This window comes from Salmo salar, chromosome ssa05, assembly GCF_905237065.1.
Source record: "Salmo salar chromosome ssa05, Ssal_v3.1, whole genome shotgun sequence".
NCBI lineage: Eukaryota > Metazoa > Chordata > Actinopteri > Salmoniformes > Salmonidae > Salmo > Salmo salar.
The window spans coordinates 36,784,401-36,805,431 of record NC_059446.1 but is presented as its reverse complement, the minus strand read 5'-3'; the positions used below and the strand labels follow the sequence as shown (position 1 = coordinate 36,805,431).

General features: G+C 47.1%; 1 protein-coding gene across 1 annotated transcript in view; it reads left to right on the top strand.

Moving 5' to 3' along the window:
- drp2 (dystrophin related protein 2) overlaps positions 1 to 21,031 on the top strand; it is a 198,547-nt gene that overhangs the window by 93,269 nt on the left and 84,247 nt on the right. Inside the window, exon 3 of the mRNA XM_014199746.2 lies at positions 4,992 to 5,169. Within this exon, the coding sequence (XP_014055221.1) occupies positions 5,123 to 5,169 (47 nt within the window). The 5' untranslated portion in view covers positions 4,992 to 5,122. The remainder of the gene's footprint in view (positions 1 to 4,991; positions 5,170 to 21,031) is intronic.

The window sequence follows — 21,031 nt, the reverse complement described above, 5'->3', positions numbered from 1 at the left end:
CAAGTAGGTTTCGGTTTCATTAAGGGAATGGTGGATGGGTGTAAGCATCTGCCTCTGGATCATAAGTTTGCAAGTTTGAATCCGGTGATATAACTTCAAAATTTGACGTTTGAGAAACATGGATGAACGTTTCCTTCTGACGTGAGACTGTGAGAGCTAGATTGTGGCCCCTACTGTGTTTGTGTGTGTGCACATGGACATGCAGTGTGTGTGCATTCGTGTGGGTGTGTGTGTTGTGTCAGCCTTTGCGAGCCTGTCACGGGAGCTCCTTCACTCCCTCCAGTAGTGTGTGACAGTTGCAGCTGTGAGGTGGGGTGGGGGGGCTTGACTCTCATCTCTCTCCTATTTCTCTCTCTTCTCTTTCTCTCCCCTCTCTCACACTCTCTTTCTCCTATGCGCTCTCTTTCCTCTGTCCTACGTGAGCGTGAGCAAACTCTAGGGCTGCTGGGTTTATCCTGGTGGCTCGGTCAGCTCAAACTGGTAGCCAGTGGGGGGATATGGGATATGGGGCAGTGGAGCATGGAGATAGAGGCACCACTAACCCCCATCAGGCAGCTGCTACAGGAGGAAGCTCCAACACAGTTCTCTGTGAATAGATAGACACGTGACACACACACACACACACACACCCACACACACACACACACAAGCACGCAAGCACGCACACACACGCAAACTGGACCCCCCACAAAAACTGGATGCCCATTCTCTATCTAAGTCTGTGTTGGCCTGGCATTTAGTTGTTCTAGCCAAAGTTGTGTTATAAGGCTGTGGCATAACAAAATTCGCAGCCGCAGAGTCTTAAGCCGTGTCCCGGTGGATATTGCCTGTGGTGCGTGGCAGATCTATTGTGGTTGTTACTGTGTATACCGTTGCATGGTGGTCACTTCATTACAGTGATTCCTAGATGGGGGATCAGGACCCATCACTGGTTTAAGACTGGACTATGGCATTAGTCTTCTGATAGAGCTTTTGCCAGTAACTTTCTCTGGTCTGGAAGGAGAGGAAGGAGGAGAGTACATACCCAATCTCAAGCGGCAATGCAGGTTAACCCATGTGAGAGCTCCAGCACGTTGTTTCTTCTCCAAAGTTGAGTGCGTTGTTTCGGCAGAGAGGTCACAAGGCTCCCTTCCCCGTTAATCTTGAGGGACCATAGGGAAATTCCAAAATGCTTTCGATAGACCACCGCACGAAACTGTAGCCTGTACGTCACTGAAGGTGGGTGACTGAAGACACTGGGCAGATGGCCTTTTCCTAGGCCTAGTTTGCAGGAGTAGAGGACCAGGTTGGTGGGATGAGGAATGTGCAGCGACAATAAGTTAATTGACTGGAGAGGGAGCCTCTGTCTCTCTGTGTCCCCACCGCACCCTCCTCACACTCTCCTCACCAAAGCCATTACTGGATTCCCTCCATTCTCTGCAGGCTATAGACAGGACAAATGTCACTTTGAGAATAGTGTGGAATCCCTCTTAAAATTGAATCAAAGTTTATTGGTCGTATACACAGTTGTTACTGCAGGTGCAGCGAAATGCTTTTGTTACTAGCTCAATAGTCCAGTATAAATGTCAAACAAGTACACACATAATAATCAAAAACGAATATGATAATTTATGCCATTTAGCAGACGCTTTTATCTAAATCGACTTACATTCATGCGTGTATACATTTTACATATGGGTGTTCCCAGGAATCAAACCCACTACCCTGCATTTACAAGCGCCATGCTCTACCAACTGAGCTACAACGGACCACAAGAACCATAATGCTAAGCCACTACAGTGTGTGGGTGTTTGTGTGTGTGCACAGCAGAGCAGTATGTGTTTTCAACCCTTTCCTCTTGACTTTTTCCACTCTGTTCCCAAGTGCAATTTTTTTTTCTTCTCCCAGTGTGTTTCTTTCCCGGGTCGACATGCTGGAAATGACCTAACTACTATACTGCCAGGAAGAAGAATCCGAAGCAGCATTCCCTGGAGCATCTTTTGATGTCAGAGCATTGAGAAGGCCCCTGGATATTCTGGAGCTGAATGATGGACTCCCAAACTAAACCCCTAACAGCTGGAGACAGCCTTTTCCTTGCTCCTGCTCCAAAACATCTTCAAACGCCCCTAATAATCTGATGGTGTTTACACTACAGCACTGCATGTGTAGGCTTATATTAAAACATATATACACTTGAGCTCAACGTGAGTTTACATTTTAGTCATTTAGCAGATGCTCTTATCCAGAGCAACTTACATATACATATACCACAGTCGTAGTGGGTTAATATTTCCCTCAATAAAGGAGTTATCAGCGCATCCAGTGCTAGTAGGGAAATACAAGTGCAGGTAACTTTATGACCATAGCTTCGCTGCATGAGGAAGATGTGTAATGTTATCAATAGCAGACAACATAATGACTTGGGAATTTCCCCTTTCACCATTAAAATGATGATATGACACCATGATTAGAAAAAGACTAGAAACAAGAAATCAAGAATGTCAGAACGAATCCACAACCAAAATAACACTGTATCAGTAATCCAAAAGCAGTCTATGCGTATATACTGTATATCAAAAATATATATTAAGAATGACATGTACAGAAGTAGATATATTACAGTGGAACATGTCAAGAACCCAGTATATAAATGCAGGCGGTGTGTATAAACAGTGTAACAAGAAATACAGTGGTATAATAGTAATAGTATTATAACAATGGAGGAACACTGTTGTAGCGATAGCGTCTGGAGATATTGCATTGCTGCTTCTCAGATAAACAGATCTGAGAGAAGTGGTGGTGTTCATACCTGGAGTTTATTATCAAGGTGTTGTGCGTACGTGTGTAGACAAGAGTTAGAGCTACTGTCAGTCCTTTGATCAGCTGGCAGTTTCATCTGCGTAGTTGAACAGTTAGTTGTCTTCTGTCTGGGAGATGAGGAAAAACTGTGTATCATCTTGGAATGCATTTGATCTGGTTTAGTTCTCATCTTGGGAAAATACTCAGAAGCTTTTGAGTACATTTTGGATAAACATGGCCAATGGATGCAAATATGTTGAAGTACATTGATGAGCTAGGTTTTGAAATAATGGTGATTTTAGGAGTCAGTGTGAAACTGTTTTTATTCAATACAGTATAGGTGAGAATCCTTGCCAAAGCAACAAAATGAATACAGCCTAGTGCTGCAGCATGAAGCGAAGAGCTTACCGGTAAACCTCAGTGCTCCCCACACAGGCTCAGCCCTCTTGGGAAAACAGAAGAGTGCTTCAGCGATCATCAGATACAACACTGAGTCAAGACAGCCAATAGTATTTGTCTAGAGATATACCTGTGTTTTGAAGCATACAGAAAATCATACTCATGTGTCCATTTGTGAAACATGAGTTCATGTAAATTACCTTACTGAATTTATAGTATGTAATTGTTTTGGGGAGTATAGTGTATGTGTCTGTGTGTGTGAGTCTGTGTATACGAAAGGGAGAAAGTTTGTCCATGATTTTCAGTGGTTTGTGTGTCAAATCAAATCAAATGACTTAGTTGTGTGTTAGTTGTATGTGTGTGTTGTGAGTGTATGCATGCGTATGTTGGTCTGGTGCTGGTGCTCCTGCCTGACGCAGTTGCCAGTGACCATGCCAGTGCCTGTCTCTGTGTCCGTTCTTTGGCCACCGGTCTGGACACGGAGAAAGGAGAGGAAGACGGAGAGCCCAGGCCAGCCCAGTCTTCCGGCATGACTAACACGAAGCTCCGCTTCACATTGGCTGGAAAAACACCTTCCTGTAAAGCCGTAGCCAGGGGCGCAGTTCATCCGCTACTGCTGTTGTTGATGAGCTTTCTGTTGATTCAGCTCAATTTGCCATCAAGTAAACAAACAAAACATGGTCATCCCGCTCCATATCACTATGTATCTCCATGTGGTGTGTTATTATGGTCCGTCTGTGTACGGTCATAATTGCTCAGAAATATTAGGCTAAGCCGGGGAAAAGGTTCTATCGGCTGCTCATGCTGCTGGTGATTTTAATATGGTTCAATCGCTGGAGTTCCAGTGAGCCTGTGTGTTTTCTAGGTATTAACAGTATCTGAACTCCTATCCACATGTCTGATGAACCATGAAGAGAGAGAGGATTAATCATCCCTTCAGTGGATTATACAGAGGAAGAGGAGAGAGAGCGAGATGGTGATTAATACAAGATGGAGAAATTACCCTTGAACAAACAGGGGGCTGTCGCAACAATGAGAGGCAGACAGAAAGGGAGAGAGAGGAGAGACAGAGAGAGGGAGAGAGGAGAGACAGAGAGAGGGAGAGAGAGGAGCGATATACTGTATGCCTGTGGATAGGTGATGAGCCTCCTGCGAGTCGAATGCTCTCTCTTTCTCTCTCTCTCTCTCTCTCTCTTTCTTTTCTCTCTCCCTCCTCTCTCTCAGGAGGGAGTGTGTTTCGCTTCAAATGTTGACACTACAACCAAAGTTCTCCCATGACACATTTCAGGCAAAAGTAGTTTTTGGCAAAGCATCCCAGTTGCAGCAGTCTATAGAGCTAGAGAGTTGGCTGTGTGTGTGTGTGTGTGTGTGTGTGTGTGTGTGTGTGTGTGTGTGTGTGTGTGTGTGTGTGTGTATGCGTGTGTGCATGTCTGTGTGTGAGTGGGTGTAGTGTGAACTGAATCCCTGATGCCTTCCACTTCCAGCAGCAGGGCCTGGTCCCTCTCAGAGCCTCTCCAGTCTGAGAGAAAGGTTTCCGGCTGTGCTGCTGTTGCTTAATGCAATGGAATAATGTAACGAACGGAATCGTTGTTATAAATCTTTCATGCGTCACAGGTTTGGCTGTGTGCAAGTGTAGACATGTATAAGAGTAGGGCTTTGACTTTATCCTGGTGAAGTTACAAAGTTTGGGTAAAACGCAGTGCGCTATACATGAGTGCACGTATGAAACGATACGATATGATACCTACCGTATGTTACAATGATATAGGCTCGCGTGCTAATGTGCGTGTATTCTGTGTTGTGTGTGTGTGTAGCTGCGGGACGGCCTGGGTGGCCGGGATGCCACTGTGTGCCCTGCCAGTCCACGGTGGATCCTGAAGGGCAGGAGGACGGAGTGGTGGGGACGGAGTGTAGCAGGCTGGGAGGGCACCACGCGTCTGGAGACATGAACCTCTGCTGGAACGAGATCAAACGCAAGTCCCTCAACATCCGGTAAGAGGCTGCTTGCAATGGGGTTCAATGGGGTTAGGATTCTGTTTTACATTGGGTTTCAATGGGAGTGTGTTGTGCATTGGGTTTCAATGGGTGCGGGATGTGTTTTACATTGTGTTTTCAATGGGTGTAGGATGTGTTTTACATTGTGTTTTCAATGGGGGTAGGATGTGTTTTACATGGGTGTAGGATGCGTTATACACTGGGTTTCAATGCAAATAAAATGTCATTTAATTTAGGCAGTGGGAGAGAATCAACAAAATAACTTCAAGAAAACATATTTCAAAACCATGCTCTCATAACATGCTGTGCAAACATGCGTCTTCCAGTGAGTCCTTCATGCGTCAATGTTTTTGCGGTGTTGATATTTCTAATATCCCCTCTGTACTAACGTTTCTAACCTGTTAATCCAATTTGTTCACTGCTGTTCCCACAATTAAAAAAACCATTGTCTCTATAATGTGCTGTCACGAAATGAAATATTCTCTTCCAACTCCGAGTGGGCCTAGCCATTATGGATAATATGTGGGTTAATACTGATTCGCCCCCCCCCCAGTTACACTTGAGAGGTCTGCATAGGCAAAACAATTACGAACAACTGTAGTACTGCTTTGATGCTTAATTGGAAGGCGCCCATGCCTGGCATATCATTGGTATGTCTTCAATTCAGCTGGCATCCCTTAATTACTAGCTTGACCCCGAACATCCCAATTCATCCAGAGGGGACATAGGAAGGAATATATTAGTGGGGATATTGGTTAAGACAGTTCTCCCTGCAGCGTATTGTAATGAGATGTCTATGGATGTCCTGCAGTGGTAGCACACACGTACGCTTGCACAGACACACACACACACACACACACACACACACACACACACACACACACACACACACACACACACACACACACACACGCACGCACGCACGCACACACACACACACACACACACTCAACCCTCAACCCCTTCTGACATCATTTGGCCCACAGCGAGAGAGAGACAGATCGCTACAACAACAGTCATGAGTGGAGAGCGAGTGGAGCGTGAAAGCCAAGAGATGTCCCCGAGAGATGTGTACAGGACTGAGTGCCAACTCCTGGACAAGTGGAGGTTGGTTTTTATAATGGCTTGTCAGGGTTTGATGGATATGTGGTGTTGGAGCCTCTGTTCCAATGGCAGAAATAGAAAGAGGAGGAGGAGGAGGAGAAATGATGGAGTTAAAGTCCTCCTGATGACTAACTGGCCAAGGCCTCTCCTGCTTCTCCTGCTTCTGCCTGTCACAGTAGAAACCATACTGCAACCATGGTCCTGTGTAGACTACAGTAGCTTCTTTGTGGCGATCAGCATTCATTGTGTGTGTAGGCACTGTGCGTTAAGAGTATCTGTAAGGTATAATGCTGAATGATTATTACTCACCTACGTTTGAGTGCTCAGTGCGTTGAAACACGTTGACAAGATTTAGTCCCTCGTCACCAAGCTTGGTAATTCACAGAATCTGAAGGTCGACATTAAGAACGGTGTCTTCTTCTCTCAGTGAGTCACACCAGTAGAGTTAATTATATTTTCTACAACAACAAAAAAGTCTAAGGACTAGACGGAGTACAGTCTGTAATTTATGTTGTGTTTACAGTTTTTTACGATCACTTTGGCACTAATTTCGGAACCTTGATGTCATTTTTCAAAACTCTAGACACAAAACTCACAACCAATGATCAAAATGCAAATTTTTCAAAACTCTTAACACTTTTTCCAATTGCTTGGATGCAATACACATGAAGCTAAGGTCATTTGTTCATTGAACTAAAATCACCTGTTCAAAATGACACAACTTAACATCAAAGTATTACCATTTCAAAATGCAATTCACACATTACATCTGAAATGACTGTCTATTCATTTCATTACAATGATCTTCCCTGTGGCTCAGTTGGTAGAGCATGGTGTTTACAACGCCAGCATGGTGTGTGCAACGCCAGGGTTGTGGGTTCGATTCCCACGGGGGGCCAGTACAAAAAAATATATATAATAATTAATATACATGAAATGTATGTATTCACTACTGTAAATTGCTCTGGATAAGAGTGTCTGCTAAATGACTAAAATGTAAATCTAACTATCACTTGATACAACTGCAAAAATGATAGGTAACTGTTGCATTACTCTTAATGCATAGTTTTATGGAAACTGACAAACAATACTCCATGTTTAGATCATGAAAGTTTCAGGATAACGAGATCCAGTGACACCAATTACCGTGGAATATGAACCAATTGGACTACATTATCTATGGATGTAATATGTCATCATCATTCTTAATCAGACACTGTTTTTATGGTCCCATGTACCACTTTTTCAGACCATGTTTTCAGATTTGACATTACTGTACACTCACCGGCCACTTTATTGGGTACACCTATCTAGTACTGGGTAGGGCCCCCTTTTGCCTCCATAACAGCCTGAATTATTCATGGTGTTGTACGTTAAGAGATGCCATTCTGCACACCACTGTTTTAAACAGCTGTTATTTGAGCATTTGTGGCCTTTCTGTTAGCGTGAATGAGTCTGGACATTCTCCTCTGACCTATCTCATTAACAAGGTGTTTTTGCCCACAGAAATGCCGCTCACTGAATGTGTTTTGTTTGTCGCACCATTCTCTGTAAACGCTAGAGACTGTAGTACGTAAAAATCCCAGGAGGGCAGCTGTTTCTGAGATGCTGGAATCACCATGTGTGGCATCAACAATCATACCACGGTCAAAGTTTCTTAGATTACTCATCTTGCCTGTTCTAATGTTTGGTCGAACAGCAACTAAAGCTCTCTACTCTATATACTCTATATATTGAGTTGCAGGCAGCCACATGATTCGCTGTTCGAATGTAACCTTCCTTGATGAGCTAAATCAGGTCTGTAGAGCTAATGGCATGACCTATGTCATTGTGTGGGATAATGTCAGGTTCCACCATGTTCAAATGGTGCAAGCATTGTTTCAGGCCTAACCACAATTTACCACCCTGTACTTACCCCCATACTCTCCTTTCCTTAACCCGAGTGAGGAATTTTTCTCCACATGGAGGTGGAAGGTATATGATAGGCGCCCCCACGAACGAGCCACCCTTCTCCAGGCCATGGATGACGCATGCAATGACATCACGGCAGACCAGTGTCAGGCCTGGATTCGCCATGCCCGAAGATTCTTCCCAAGATGTTTGGCTAAGGAAAACATCCATTGTGATGTGGATGAGAACCTATGGCCAAATCCACAAGACAGGGTTGAGGGAAATATAGAAGTACAGTAATCAACCCTTTGTTTTGCTTTTTACAGTAAGCCATGTGAAGAACACTGCAGTTGACCTTTTACTGTAGTTTTTTTCTTTTTTTGTTGCTACTTATTTTAGCTTTGATTCAAAGAAACCTATGTTGTGATTTTATTGTATTTCATCAATAAATTTCATATTTTCTTCAATGATTCCACTGTGTCTGTAGTATTCTCTCTACTAGTCCTATACAGTGATGTATTTACGTGTAGTAGCATAATGAAACGAGTCACATATTTTGTACTACAATATTTAATGATTGTACGAACGACTACACAGTGAAACTATCGGTATCTTGTGTGTGGGTGATCTAAATGAATGATCCTATGGTATTTCATGATAAATGAGTTATTTGAACCAATGATTCTGCAAGTGCAAGGTTTCTTTAAAGATATGAATGCACAATGCAATGTTTTGAACATTGGACAGCCTGTGTTATGTGACGATCGTCGTAGAGAGGAGACCAAGGTGCAGCGTGGTAAGTGCTCATGTTCAATATTTATTATAACTCAGAACACTGAATCAAAACAACAAACAACGGAAAACGAACATCACGTTCTGCAGGCTATACTGAGCTGTACAAAAACAAGATCCCACACTGAAGGAGGAAAAAAGGGCTGCCTAAGTATGATTCCCAATCAGAGACAATGATAGACAGCTGCCTCTGATTGGAAACCATACTCAGCCAAAACAAAGAAATACAATGACATAGAATGCCCACCCCATATCACACCCTGACCTAACCAAACAGAGAAAAACAGCTCTCTCAGGTCAGGGCGTGACAGTGTTACAAGTGATGACCGTTTTGAGTTTTGTTTGTAAAGTTTTGAAAACTGACCACAAATTTCTGAAATTAGTGCCAAAGTGATTGTAAAAAACGGTATTATACATTTGCTGAGGCAATGGTTGGTTGCTTGAGCTTTGTTATGATTAAGACTCAAATCAATGAAGCCACAGCTCCATATAATAGGTATTCTGTAAACATATCTGTCATAATGAACTCTAGATGATTATGGATGTGAATGGGAAAACACTTGATTTCCTCAGGCGTGAGATGAACTACTACTGCAGGTGGATGCAACACATGAACCATTCTTACAACGTAAAGTGCCTAGAGCTTGAGGAAAGTGCTACTCGTTTGAACGAGACCATTTTAATGTGTATGAACAATGCAATCCGAATTACTAACTGAATTGATGGCCGAATGGTCCCAAGCCTTTCAGTTAGGCCCACCTTATTGATCCTCCTCTTCCTCATCAGGATACAAAAGTTTATAGAGGTTGTCTTTGTTATGCCCTTGCATCAGTGGGCCATTGTTCTGGTGGTGTGTGTAACACTGACGTGCTGTGGGCTGTGGAGAATGCCCTCTGGGGGTGACGTGGGTGGCAGACTGGCACGCTGGGAATGTGTGTGCCCGTGGAGGGAGGGACACATGGCATGGCTGGGATGATTTCAGAGTGCCACCCGCCTGTGCTCTGATCCACTGTGTGGGGCGAGGGCCAGACCCTCTGAGCAAGTCTCTGTATTCTCTGTTCTGTCTGGGTTATAGCAGGGCTCTGTCTGGGTTATAGCAGGGCTCTGTCTGGGTTGTGGCAGGGCTCTGTCTGGGTTATGGCAGGGCTCTGTCTGGGTTATGGCAGGGCTCTGTCTGGGTTATAGCAGTTCTCTGTCTGGGTTATAGTACGGCTCTGTCTGGGTTATGGCAGGGCTCTGTCTGGGTTATAGCAGTTCTCTGTCTGGGTTATAGTACGGCTCTGTCTGGGTTATAGCAGGGCTATGTCTGGGTTATGGGAGGGTTCTGTCTGGGTTATGGCAGGGTTCTGTCTGGATTATAGCAGTTCTCTGTCTGGGTTATAGCAGGTTTCTGTCTGGGTTATAGCAGGGTTCTGTCTGGGTTATAGCAGGGCTCTGTCTGAGTTATAGCAGGGCTATGTCTGGGTTATAGCAGGGTTCTGTCTGGGTTATAGCAGGGCTATGTCTGGGTTATAGCAGGGCTCTGTCTGAGTTATAGCAGGGCTATGTCTGGGTTATAGCAGGGTTCTGTCTGGGTTATAGCAGGGTTCTGTCTGAGTTATAGCAGGGTTCTGTCTGGGTTATAGCAGGGTTCTGTCTGGGTTATAGCAGGGCTCTGTCTGAGTTATAGCAGGGCTATGTCTGGGTTATAGCAGGGCTATGTCTGGGTTATAGCAGTTCTCTGGGTTATAGTACGGCTATGTCTGGGTTATAGCAGGGCTATGTCTGGGTTATAGCAGGGCTCTGTCTGGGTTATAGCAGGGTTCTGTCTGGGTTATAGCAGGGTTCTGTCTGGGTTATAGCAGGGTTCTGTCTGAGTTATAGCAGGGCTATGTCTGGCTCATAGCAGGGTTCTGTCTGGGTTATAGCAGGGTTCTGTTTGAGTTACAGCAGGGATATGTCTGGGTTATAGCAGGCCTCTGGCTGGGTTATAGCAGGGTTCTGTCTGGGTTATATCAGGCCTCTGGCTGGGTTATAGCAGGCCTCTGTCTGATTTATAGCAGGGCTATGTCTGAGTTATAGCAGGGCTCTGTCTGGGTTATAGCAGGGCTCTGTCTGGGTTATAGCAGGGTTCTGTCTGGGTTATAGCAGGGTTCTGTCTGGGTTATAGCAGGGCTATGTCTGGGTTATAGCAGGGCTCTGTCTGAGTTATCGCAGGGCTATGTCTGGGTTATAGCAGGGTTCTGTCTGGGTTATAGCAGGGTTCTGTCTGAGTTATAGCAGGGTTCTGTCTGGGTTATAGCAGGGTTCTGTCTGGGTTATAGCAGGGCTCTGTCTGAGTTATAGCAGGGCTATGTCTGGGTTATAGCAGGGCTATGTCTGGGTTATAGCAGTTCTCTGGGTTATAGTACGGCTATGTCTGGGTTATAGCAGGGCTATGTCTGGGTTATAGCAGGGCTCTGTCTGGGTTATAGCAGGGTTCTGTCTGGGTTATAGCAGGGTTCTGTCTGGGTTATAGCAGGGTACTGTCTGAGTTATAGCAGGGCTATGTCTGGCTCATAGCAGGGTTCTGTCTGGGTTATAGCAGGGTTCTGTCTGAGTTACAGCAGGGATATGTCTGGGTTATAGCAGGCCTCTGGCTGGGTTATAGCAGGGTTCTGTCTGGGTTATATCAGGCCTCTGGCTGGGTTATAGCAGGCCTCTGTCTGATTTATAGCAGGGCTATGTCTGAGTTATAGCAGGGCTCTGTCTGGGTTATAGCAGGGCTCTGTCTGGGTTATAGCAGGGCTGTCTGGGTTATAGCAGGGATCTGTCTGGGTTATAGCAGGGTTCTGTCTGGGTTATAGCAGGGTTCTGTCTGAGTTACAGCAGGGATATGTCTGGGTTATAGCAGGCCTCTGGCTGGATTATAGCAGGGCTCTGTCTGGGTTGATAGCATGGTTCTGTCTGGGTTATAGCAGGGCTGTCTGGGTTATAGCAGGGATCTGTCTGGGTTATAGCAGGGTTCTGTCAGGGTTATAGCAGGGCTCTGTCTGGGTTATAGCAGGGCTCTGTCTGGGTTGATAGCATGGTTCTGTCTGGGTTATAGCAGGGTTCTGTCTGGGTTATCGCAGGGCTCTGTCTGGGTTATAGCAGGGCTCTGTCTGGGTTATAGCAGGGTTCTGTCTGGGTTATAGCAGGCCTCTGGCTGGGTTATAGCAGGGTTCTGTCTGGGATATAGCAGGGTTTCTGTCTGGGTTATAGCAGGGTTCTGTCTGGGTTATAGCAGGGTTCTGTCTGGGTTATAGCAGGCCTCTGTCTGGGTTATAGCAGGGTTCTTTCTGGGTTATAGCAGGGTTTCTGTCTGGGTTATAGCAGGGTTCTGTCTGGGTTATAGCAGGGTTCTGTCTGGGTTATAGCAGGGTTCTGTCTGGGTTATAGCAGGGTTTCTGTCTGGGTTATAGCAGGGTTCTGTCTGGGTTATAGCAGGGTTCTGTCTGGGTTATAGCAGGCCTCTGTCTGGGTTATAGCAGGGTTCTTTCTGGGTTATAGCAGGGTTTCTGTCTGGGTTATAGCAGGGTTCTGTCTGGGTTATAGCAGGGTTCTGTCTGGGTTATAGCAGGCCTCTGTCTGGGTTATAGCAGGGTTCTTTCTGGGTTATAGCAGGGTTTCTGTCTGGGTTATAGCAGGGTTTTGTCTGGGTTATAGCAGGGTTCTGTCTGGGTTATAGCAGGCCTCTGTCTGGGTTATAGCAGGGTTCTTTCTGGGTTATAGCAGGGTTTCTGTCTGGGTTATAGCAGGGTTCTGTCTGGGTTATAGCAGGGTTCTGTCTGGGTTATAGCAGGCCTCTGTCTGGGTTATAGCAGGGTTCTTTCTGGGTTATAGCAGGGTTTCTGTCTGGGTTATAGCAGAGTTCTCAGTAGATTTCTTCTCACTCTTGTCCCTTTCCATTGTCCTCTTTCTATCTCTCTCTATCTCTCTCTGTAGTTCTCTCTCTCTCACTCTGTAGTTCTTTCTCTCTCCCCCCTCTCTGTATGTCCCTCCCTCCCTCCTCTCTCATATCCTGGCTGTGCCCCCTATAGTCAGTCAGTGTTAACTACAGTCAGTGTTGTTCCCCACTTTATCCTCCACCAGCTCATCCCTGCAGTATCTCCTGGCTAGGCCTAGCCCCTACAGGCTCTGTTGCGCTCCAATTACATGATAATGATTCCTGAATAGACCTTCTATCCAACATTAGTTAAGGGTCAAGTGTGAAAATAGCCCTCAGGCCAATGGGAAAGTAGAGGTGGGAAGAACTTAAATATTATTGGATCATTCAGACATCAATCGTCTAGTCAGTTGGTGTGGTGGGATGTCATTGTCAGTAAATATAGTTTCTTTAGTGTCAGAATTAGGTTTTGGTAGCCTCAGGGGGTTGTGTTTAAATGTTCTTATTGGTTCCCTAATGAGTTGCCTCGCTTACCCACGTTTGTTGATTCCCCTGTCTCGTTCTACTCGGGCAAACTAGAATGTGTAACTGTACATAATTCCTGTTACTGCTTGGGAGAGTATCATTGGCGTCATATGGGCAGTGGAGGGGACAGGAGATGAGGTTTAAAAGAAACGGAGGGGACACAGCTCCAGCATCTTTTGGGAATGTGTCACGCTCGTCGTACGAACTGGAAGCATACTCGGACCAACGTGCAGCGTGATCTGGGTTCCACATATTTTGTTTAAGTGAAACGCACAAAACAACAAAGAATAGACGATACGTGAAGCTCAAGCAGTGCTCATAGACAACTACACAGAAACAAGATCACACAAAACACAATGGGGTAATGGCTGCCTAAATATGATCCCCAATCAGAGACAACGATAAACAGCTGCATCTGATTGGGAACCATACCAGGCCAACATAGAGATAAATAACCTACACTAGAACACCCACCCCTAGTCACACCCCGACCTAACCAAAATAGAGAATAAAAAGGCTCTCTATGGTCAGGGCGTGACAGTACCCCCCCAAAGGTGCGGACTCCGGCCGCAAAACCTGAAACCAACTGGGGAGGGTGGGGGGGTGACTAGTGTCGATGGTGGCTCCAGTGCGGGTCTTTGCCCCTGCCCAGACCACGGGTCCGGCCATGGAGCTGGGTAGAACGCCATACCCGGACTGGGCACCGATGCCGAGGAAGGCTCCGGCCATGGAGCTGTGTTGGCCACCATGTCTGGACTGGGCATCGGGCAGAGGAAGGCTCCGGCCTTGGAGCTGGACTGTTCGCCGTGCCCGGACTGGGCCCTGACACAGAGGAAGGCTCCGGCCTTGGAGCGGGACTGGACGCCGTGCTTGGACATCGGCACAGGGGAAGGCTCTGGCCTTGGAGCTGAGTTGGCTGCCGTGCCTGGACTGGGCACCGGCGCAGAAGAAGACTCTGGCCTTGGAGCTGGACTGGACGCCATGCTTGGACTGGGCATCGGCGCAGGGGAAGGCTCTGGCCTTGGAGCTGGACTGGACACTGTGCCTGGACTGGGCACCGGCGCAGAGGGAGGCTCCTGCCTTGGAGCAGGACTGGACGCCTTGCCTGGAAGCTCCGGACCGTTGACCCCCGCTGGAGGCTCCGGAACATTGACCGTCGCAGGAGGTTCCGGACTGTTGACCGTCGTAGGAGGTTCCGGACTGTGGAACGTCGCAGGAGGTTCCGGACTGTGGACCGTCGCTGGAAGCTCTGGACTGTGAACCATCGCTGGATGCTCTGGACTGGGGACCGTCGCTGGAGGCTCTGGACTGGGGACAGTCGCCGGAAGCCTGGTGCGTGGAGCTGGCTCAGGTGGCACCGGACTGGTGACACACACTTTAGGGCGAGTGCGAGGAGCAGGCACAGGACGTACCGGACTGGGAAGGCGCACTGGAGGCCTAGTGTGTGGGGCCGGTACATGCGGCACCAGACTGGTGACACGCACTTCAGGGTGAGTGCGAGGAGCTGGCACAGGACGTACTGGGCTGTGGAGGCGCACTGGAGACCTGGTGCGTATATAGCCGGCACAGGTTGTACCGGAATGATGACACACCTCGCACGGCGAGTGCGAGGACCTGGCACAGGACGTACTGGGCTGTGAAGGCATACTGGAGACTTAGTGCGTAGAGCTGGCACAAATTGTACCGGAACGATGACACACTTCGCACGGCGAGTGCGGGGAGCTGGCACAGGACGCACCGGACTGGGGACACGCACTTCAGGGCGAGTGCGAGGAGGGGACACAGGACGTACCGGACTGGGGAGGCGCACTGGAGGCCTGATGCGTGGGACTAGCACAAGTTGCACCGGACTGGTGACACGCTCCTCCAAACGCCTGCGTTGTCGCATACTCTTAGCCAACTCCATTCTCCGGTATCCCTCCTCGCACTGTACCATTGACTCCCAGGCGGGTTCTGGTACTCTCCTTGGGTCGACCGACCACCTCTCTATCTCCTCCCAGGTTGTCACTGGCTCACTCCCCGGCTCCGCCGACCACCCCGTGTACCCCCCCCAAAACATATTTTCTGGCTGTCTTTTGGGCTGTACTTGTGGCCGCAAACCCCGGTGTCGTCGCTGTCCTCCCTTCTCTCCCTGCGTCTGCTTCCACGGAAGGCTTTCGTGTCCTGACATGATCTCCTCCCAAGTCCAGGATATTTTCTCCTCGATCTCCTCGTAAGTCCAGGATGCCATCTCCTCCTGGGCACGCTGCTTGGTCCTGTTGTGGTGGGATCTTCTGTCACGTTCGTTGTACGAACTGGAAGCATACTCGGACCAACGTGCAGCGTGATCTGGGTTCCACATATTTTATTTAAGTGAAACGCACAAAACAACAAAGAATAGACGATACGTGAAGCTCAAGCAGTGCTCATAGGCAACTACACAGAAACAAGATCCCACAAAACACAATGGGGAAATGGCTGCCTAAATATGATCCCCAATCAGAGACAACGATAAACAACAAAATAACCTAGACTAGAACACCCCCCCTAGTCACACCCCGACCTAACCAAAATGGAGAATAAGAAGGCTCTCTATAGTCAGGGCGTGACAGAATGGGGACATTCAGGCTCGTAGCGGGGTGGAACACTCAACAGGGAATTAGGGAGCCATTCATTATTTAATATTATAAACCGGGACTTGCTATCCCTGGATGCTGATTGGCTGTAAGACGTAGTATATCAGACTGTATACCACGGATATGACAAAACATTTAGTTATACTGCTCTAATTATGTTGGTAACCTGTTTATAATAGAAATAAGGCACCTCTGGGTTTTCTGGTATATGGCCAATATACCACAGCTAAGGGCTATATCCAGGCACTCCTCATTGCGTCGTGCTTTAGAACAGCCCTTAGCTGTGGTATATTGGCCATATACAACACCCCCATGGGTCTTATTGCTTAAAAACACCAGGCCACTCGCTGTTCTTTGTGTAGATTCTAGGAATGAAACTGGACAACGCTGTGTAGGAGCGCTCTCCATCAGGTGGTGCAGAACAAATCACACGCTCTTGGTGAGATTAGAAACAAAGTGGAGGAAGTTAGGTTTTGGACTACCACAGCGTCTCTTTGAATTGCCGGGAATTCACTGATGTGCACAGAGATGTAGGATCTTAATTTGAGCCAGTTTGCTACAGCAGGAAAAGAGTCCTGCAGCAACAGGAAATGTGAATTATTATGTGGATTATAATTAATTAGAAAGCCAGTATGAGGGTTTGTGCACAGGCTAGAAAAAAAAGTGGCTGGTGTGTGGGAGAGAAACTGTAGAGCTCTGTAGAGTTCAAAAAGTACTCGCACTCAAAATCATGAAAAGGAATAATCCAAGGAGGACAAGATGCAAAAATAGTATAATTAATTGAATCCATGCTCAAAAGAATACAACAAGTGAAAGTGCAACGTGCTAATGAAAATAAAAAAGGAACAGAGCATACGTTTCGTCCTCATACCATTCATTTTTATTTTGGTACGGGTTGATATGGTTAGGGAAAATCAAGTCTGAAATTTCAAAGTGGAAATTACAAACTTCAGAAGCCTTTTAAACCTCAAATACACTACAATTTAAACATGTCCTGCATTACAGGAAAGTGATCCTGCAACAGGGTGATCAAATTAAGATCCTACATCTGTACCAGGAAGCAGACACACAGGCAAGCACACACACAGCCCCCCCCCCCCACCACTGAATGCATGTGCGTTGGGAGAGGGGGCTAGTCTCCGCTTGTCTCTGTGTCAATTTGACCAGCAATAGACCCCTCACATGTCACAGTCAAACAGGGCATTGAAGTTACGCGTGTGCACAATAGTGTGTGTGTGTGTGATTTTGTTATGGAAAATCAAGTCTGAAATTGGAAATTACAAACTTCAGAAGCCTTTTAAACCTCAAATACACTACAAGTTAAACATGTCCTGCATTACACGAAAGTTATCCTGCAACAGGGTGATCAAATTAAGATCCTACATCTGTACCAGGAAGCAGACACACAGGCAAGCACACACACAGCCCCCCCCCCACCACTGAATGCATGTGTTTTGGGAGAGGGGGCTAGTCTCAGCTTGTCTCTGTGTCAATTTGACCAGCAATAGAGCCCTCACATCTACCTGCCAGACTGTGTTACCTTCATGTGTCTCTCATTCCCAGAAGACCCTGTGCAGCCTTTTCATCTATTGTCTACAAGTTGTCCTTGACATCCTCCACATCTGTGTGTGCGTGCACCATACGTGTGCACCTGAGCCTACAATCAACGAGCATGTCATTTAATACTACATACTGTATACGGTATAATAGCATGTTTCAATGTGTGTGTCTCAAGCATGTGCACCTCTGTGCATTTCTGCATAACCTACACGTGTGTGTGTGCGTGTGTGCCAGTTTGTACTCAAAAAGAGTGTGATTCACACAGAGAGCCAGTGAATGCAGGTTAATGAGGGTGGTGAGTCACTGGAGCACTATGGGGAAGAGAGAGGCTGTCTATATATTTTAAGACTTTGGGCTCCCCAGCCCCGCTCCCCATAGTCCCTATTCTCTGCCTCTGCCTCTGCCTCTGCCCCAGTCTCTGCCCGTCTCTGCCCCAGTTTCTTCCCCAGTCTCTGCCCTAATCTCTGTCTCTGCCTCTGCCCCAATCTCCGACTCTGCCTTTGCCTTTACCTCAGTCTCTGTCTGTTTTTCTCAACATTTAGTTGAAAGCCTCCAAGTGCAACTGAGGTCCAACACCCTTGCCTGTTATGAAATATCTGCAAGGGTAATGGGGAGGAGGAGGAAGGGAGGAGAGGGGGAGAAAAGACACAAGCCTCAAAGACAATGCTCCTGACACAAACCGCAGGCACACTTTCCTCCTCTCTCTCTCTCTCTCCCTCCCTCTCTATCTCTCTCTCTCTCTCTCTCTCGCTCTCCCCCTCTCTCTCTCTCCCTCTCTATCTCTCTCTCTCTCTCTCCCCCCTATCTCTCTCTCTCTCTCTGTCTCTCTCTCGCTCTCCCCTCTCTCTCTCTCTCTCTCTCTCTCTCTCTCTCGCTCTCGCTCTCCTCTCTCTCTCTCTCTCTCTCTCTCCCTCTCTCTCTCTTCCTCTCTCCCTCTCTCCCTCTCTCCCTCTCCCTCCCTCTCCCTCCTTCCTAAAAAAATACTTATGCATTAATGAATCTCTGAACCACAAAGCGACCTCCTCACTATAATCCCCCAACCTGATTTCTATTTCTATTTGTCCTTTATTTCCATCGGCGGTGACACTGAAGCAAGGAAGAAATGTGACGTTTAGTGTCTGCCTCTGCAGCCCATGTTGCACAGAGGTAAATCACTTCCTTTGTTTTTTCTTTTTTGTGATCATGTGTTGTTTTTGATCCTGATGGAGCGGGTTCTATTTGCCCTGTCTGTCTACCTCACGGCCCAAGTGACTACACATACCAGCTACACGTCTCATTAGGCCATTGTTATTGATGACCTTTAGCCCTGTCATGAAACCTAATGGCTCATATTGAGCCGATGGGCTGATACGCGTATTCGTATGCACGGGTGCACGCGCACACACTTAGGTCTACATAAACAGACACGCATACACACACAGGTACACACACACACACACACACACACACACCTATTGTGCACACGCGTAACTTCAATGCCCTGCGTGACTGTGACATCACTCGACTACTGTCACCGTGGCAACAGCCACGCCACACTGACATCGCCTCCGTAGGGGGTCACTGAGAGTCTCTTCTCTCTCTCTTCCTCCCCATTTACTTGTCTCCCTCCTTGGCATCTGCCATCTCAATGCAGCAGAAAGCGTCCATAACTAATCCTAGTGTGCTCAACGGGGATGAAATACCTCCAGGCCTCGTCAGTCGCCATACCTTCTCTACTGACAGCCCAGCTCAGCTTATCCCAGCCTGGGTCTAGCTGGTCTGGAGCTGTAGCAGGCAGCTCCTGGTGCGTGGCAATGATTCCATTACAGCAGCGCGGCTCTCTATTTTTCTCACCTTCACTGTGAAATGGAAGTTGGGGATGTGATGGGTTGTCTGTGAGAGGAGAGGCCGGGCGCTGAGGCTTGATTTGTGGCCGTTTGAAGCGCCCCAATAAAGCTCTCTGATGATGGACGTACTAACTAAGAGGTATTAGAGGGCTGGCTCTCTCTGATGATGGACGTACTAACTAAGAGGTATTATAGGGCTGGCTCTCTCTGATGATGGACGTACTAACTAAGAGGTATTATAGGGCTGGCTCTCTCTGATGATGGACGTACTAACTAAGAGGTATTATAGGGCTGGCTCTCTCTGATGATGGACGTACTAACTAAGAGTTATTAGAGGGCTGGCTCTCTCTGATGATGGACGTACTAACTAAGAGGTATTATAGGGCTGGCTCTCTCTGATGATGGACGTACTAACTAAGAGGTATTAGAGGGCTGGCTCTCTCTGATGATGGACGTACTAACTAAGAGGTATTATAGGGCTGGCTCTCTCTGATGATGGACGTACTAACTAAGAGGTATTATAGGGCTGGCTCTCTCTGATGATGGACGTACTAACTAAGAGGTATTAGAGGGCTGGCTCTCTCTGATGATGGACGTACTAACTAAGAGGTATTATAGGGCTGGCTCTCTCTGATGATGGACGTACTAACTAAGAGGTATTAGAGGGCTGGCTCTCTCTGATGATGGACGTACTAACTAAGAGGTATTATAGGGCTGGCTCTCTCTGATGATGGACGTACTAACTAAGAGGTATTAGAGGGCTGGCTCTCTCTGATGATGGACGTACTAACTAAGAGGTATTATAGGGCTGGTTCTCTCTGATGATGGACGTACTAACTAAGAGGTATTATAGGGCTGGCTCTCTCTGATGATGGACGTACTAACTAAGAGATATTATAGGGCTGGTTCTCTCTGATGATGGACGTACTAACTAAGAGGTATTATAGGGCTGGCTCTCTCTGATGCGAATCAGCCATGCTTCCATCCAAGCTGAGTGCTGTGCCTTGGTGTGTGGAAGTACTCAAAGTGTGTGTGTGTGTGTGTGTGTGTGTTTGTGTGGAGACATTTAGCTTGCACGTATGTGTGTCTGCATTTGTGTGTGTGAAGAGAAACTGTTCACTGAGCAGTAGAACAAACAGCTCTCTGCCCTATCACACAGACACACACACACACACACACACACACACACACACACACACACACACACACACACACACACACACACACACACACACACACACACACACACACACACACACACACACACACAGGTGTGTGCTACTGCCCTGTGCTGGCTGCGGGTCAGTGGTAATGTTCTGGGCAGAGGACAGAGGATCCCCAGGGGGTATAGGCCACATGTGTCCCACTGAACCAATGGATCTTATCTAGAGCCTGTTCTGCTGGGGCCACACATGACACCATAACCTTTGCTCTGATTCATTTACCACTGAGCTGGAGGGTAGGCCGAGAGGATTGGGGACAGTACGCTCAAATACACACAGGTTTGACTTTGGACATATGGTACTGTACACGTACGCATACAGACAGATTCTATTTGTCTCTTTCTTTCAACCACACACGCCCTCCCGCAAGCACACACACACACACACACATGCACGCGTGCATGCACACACACACACACGCATGCTTTCACGTCCAAT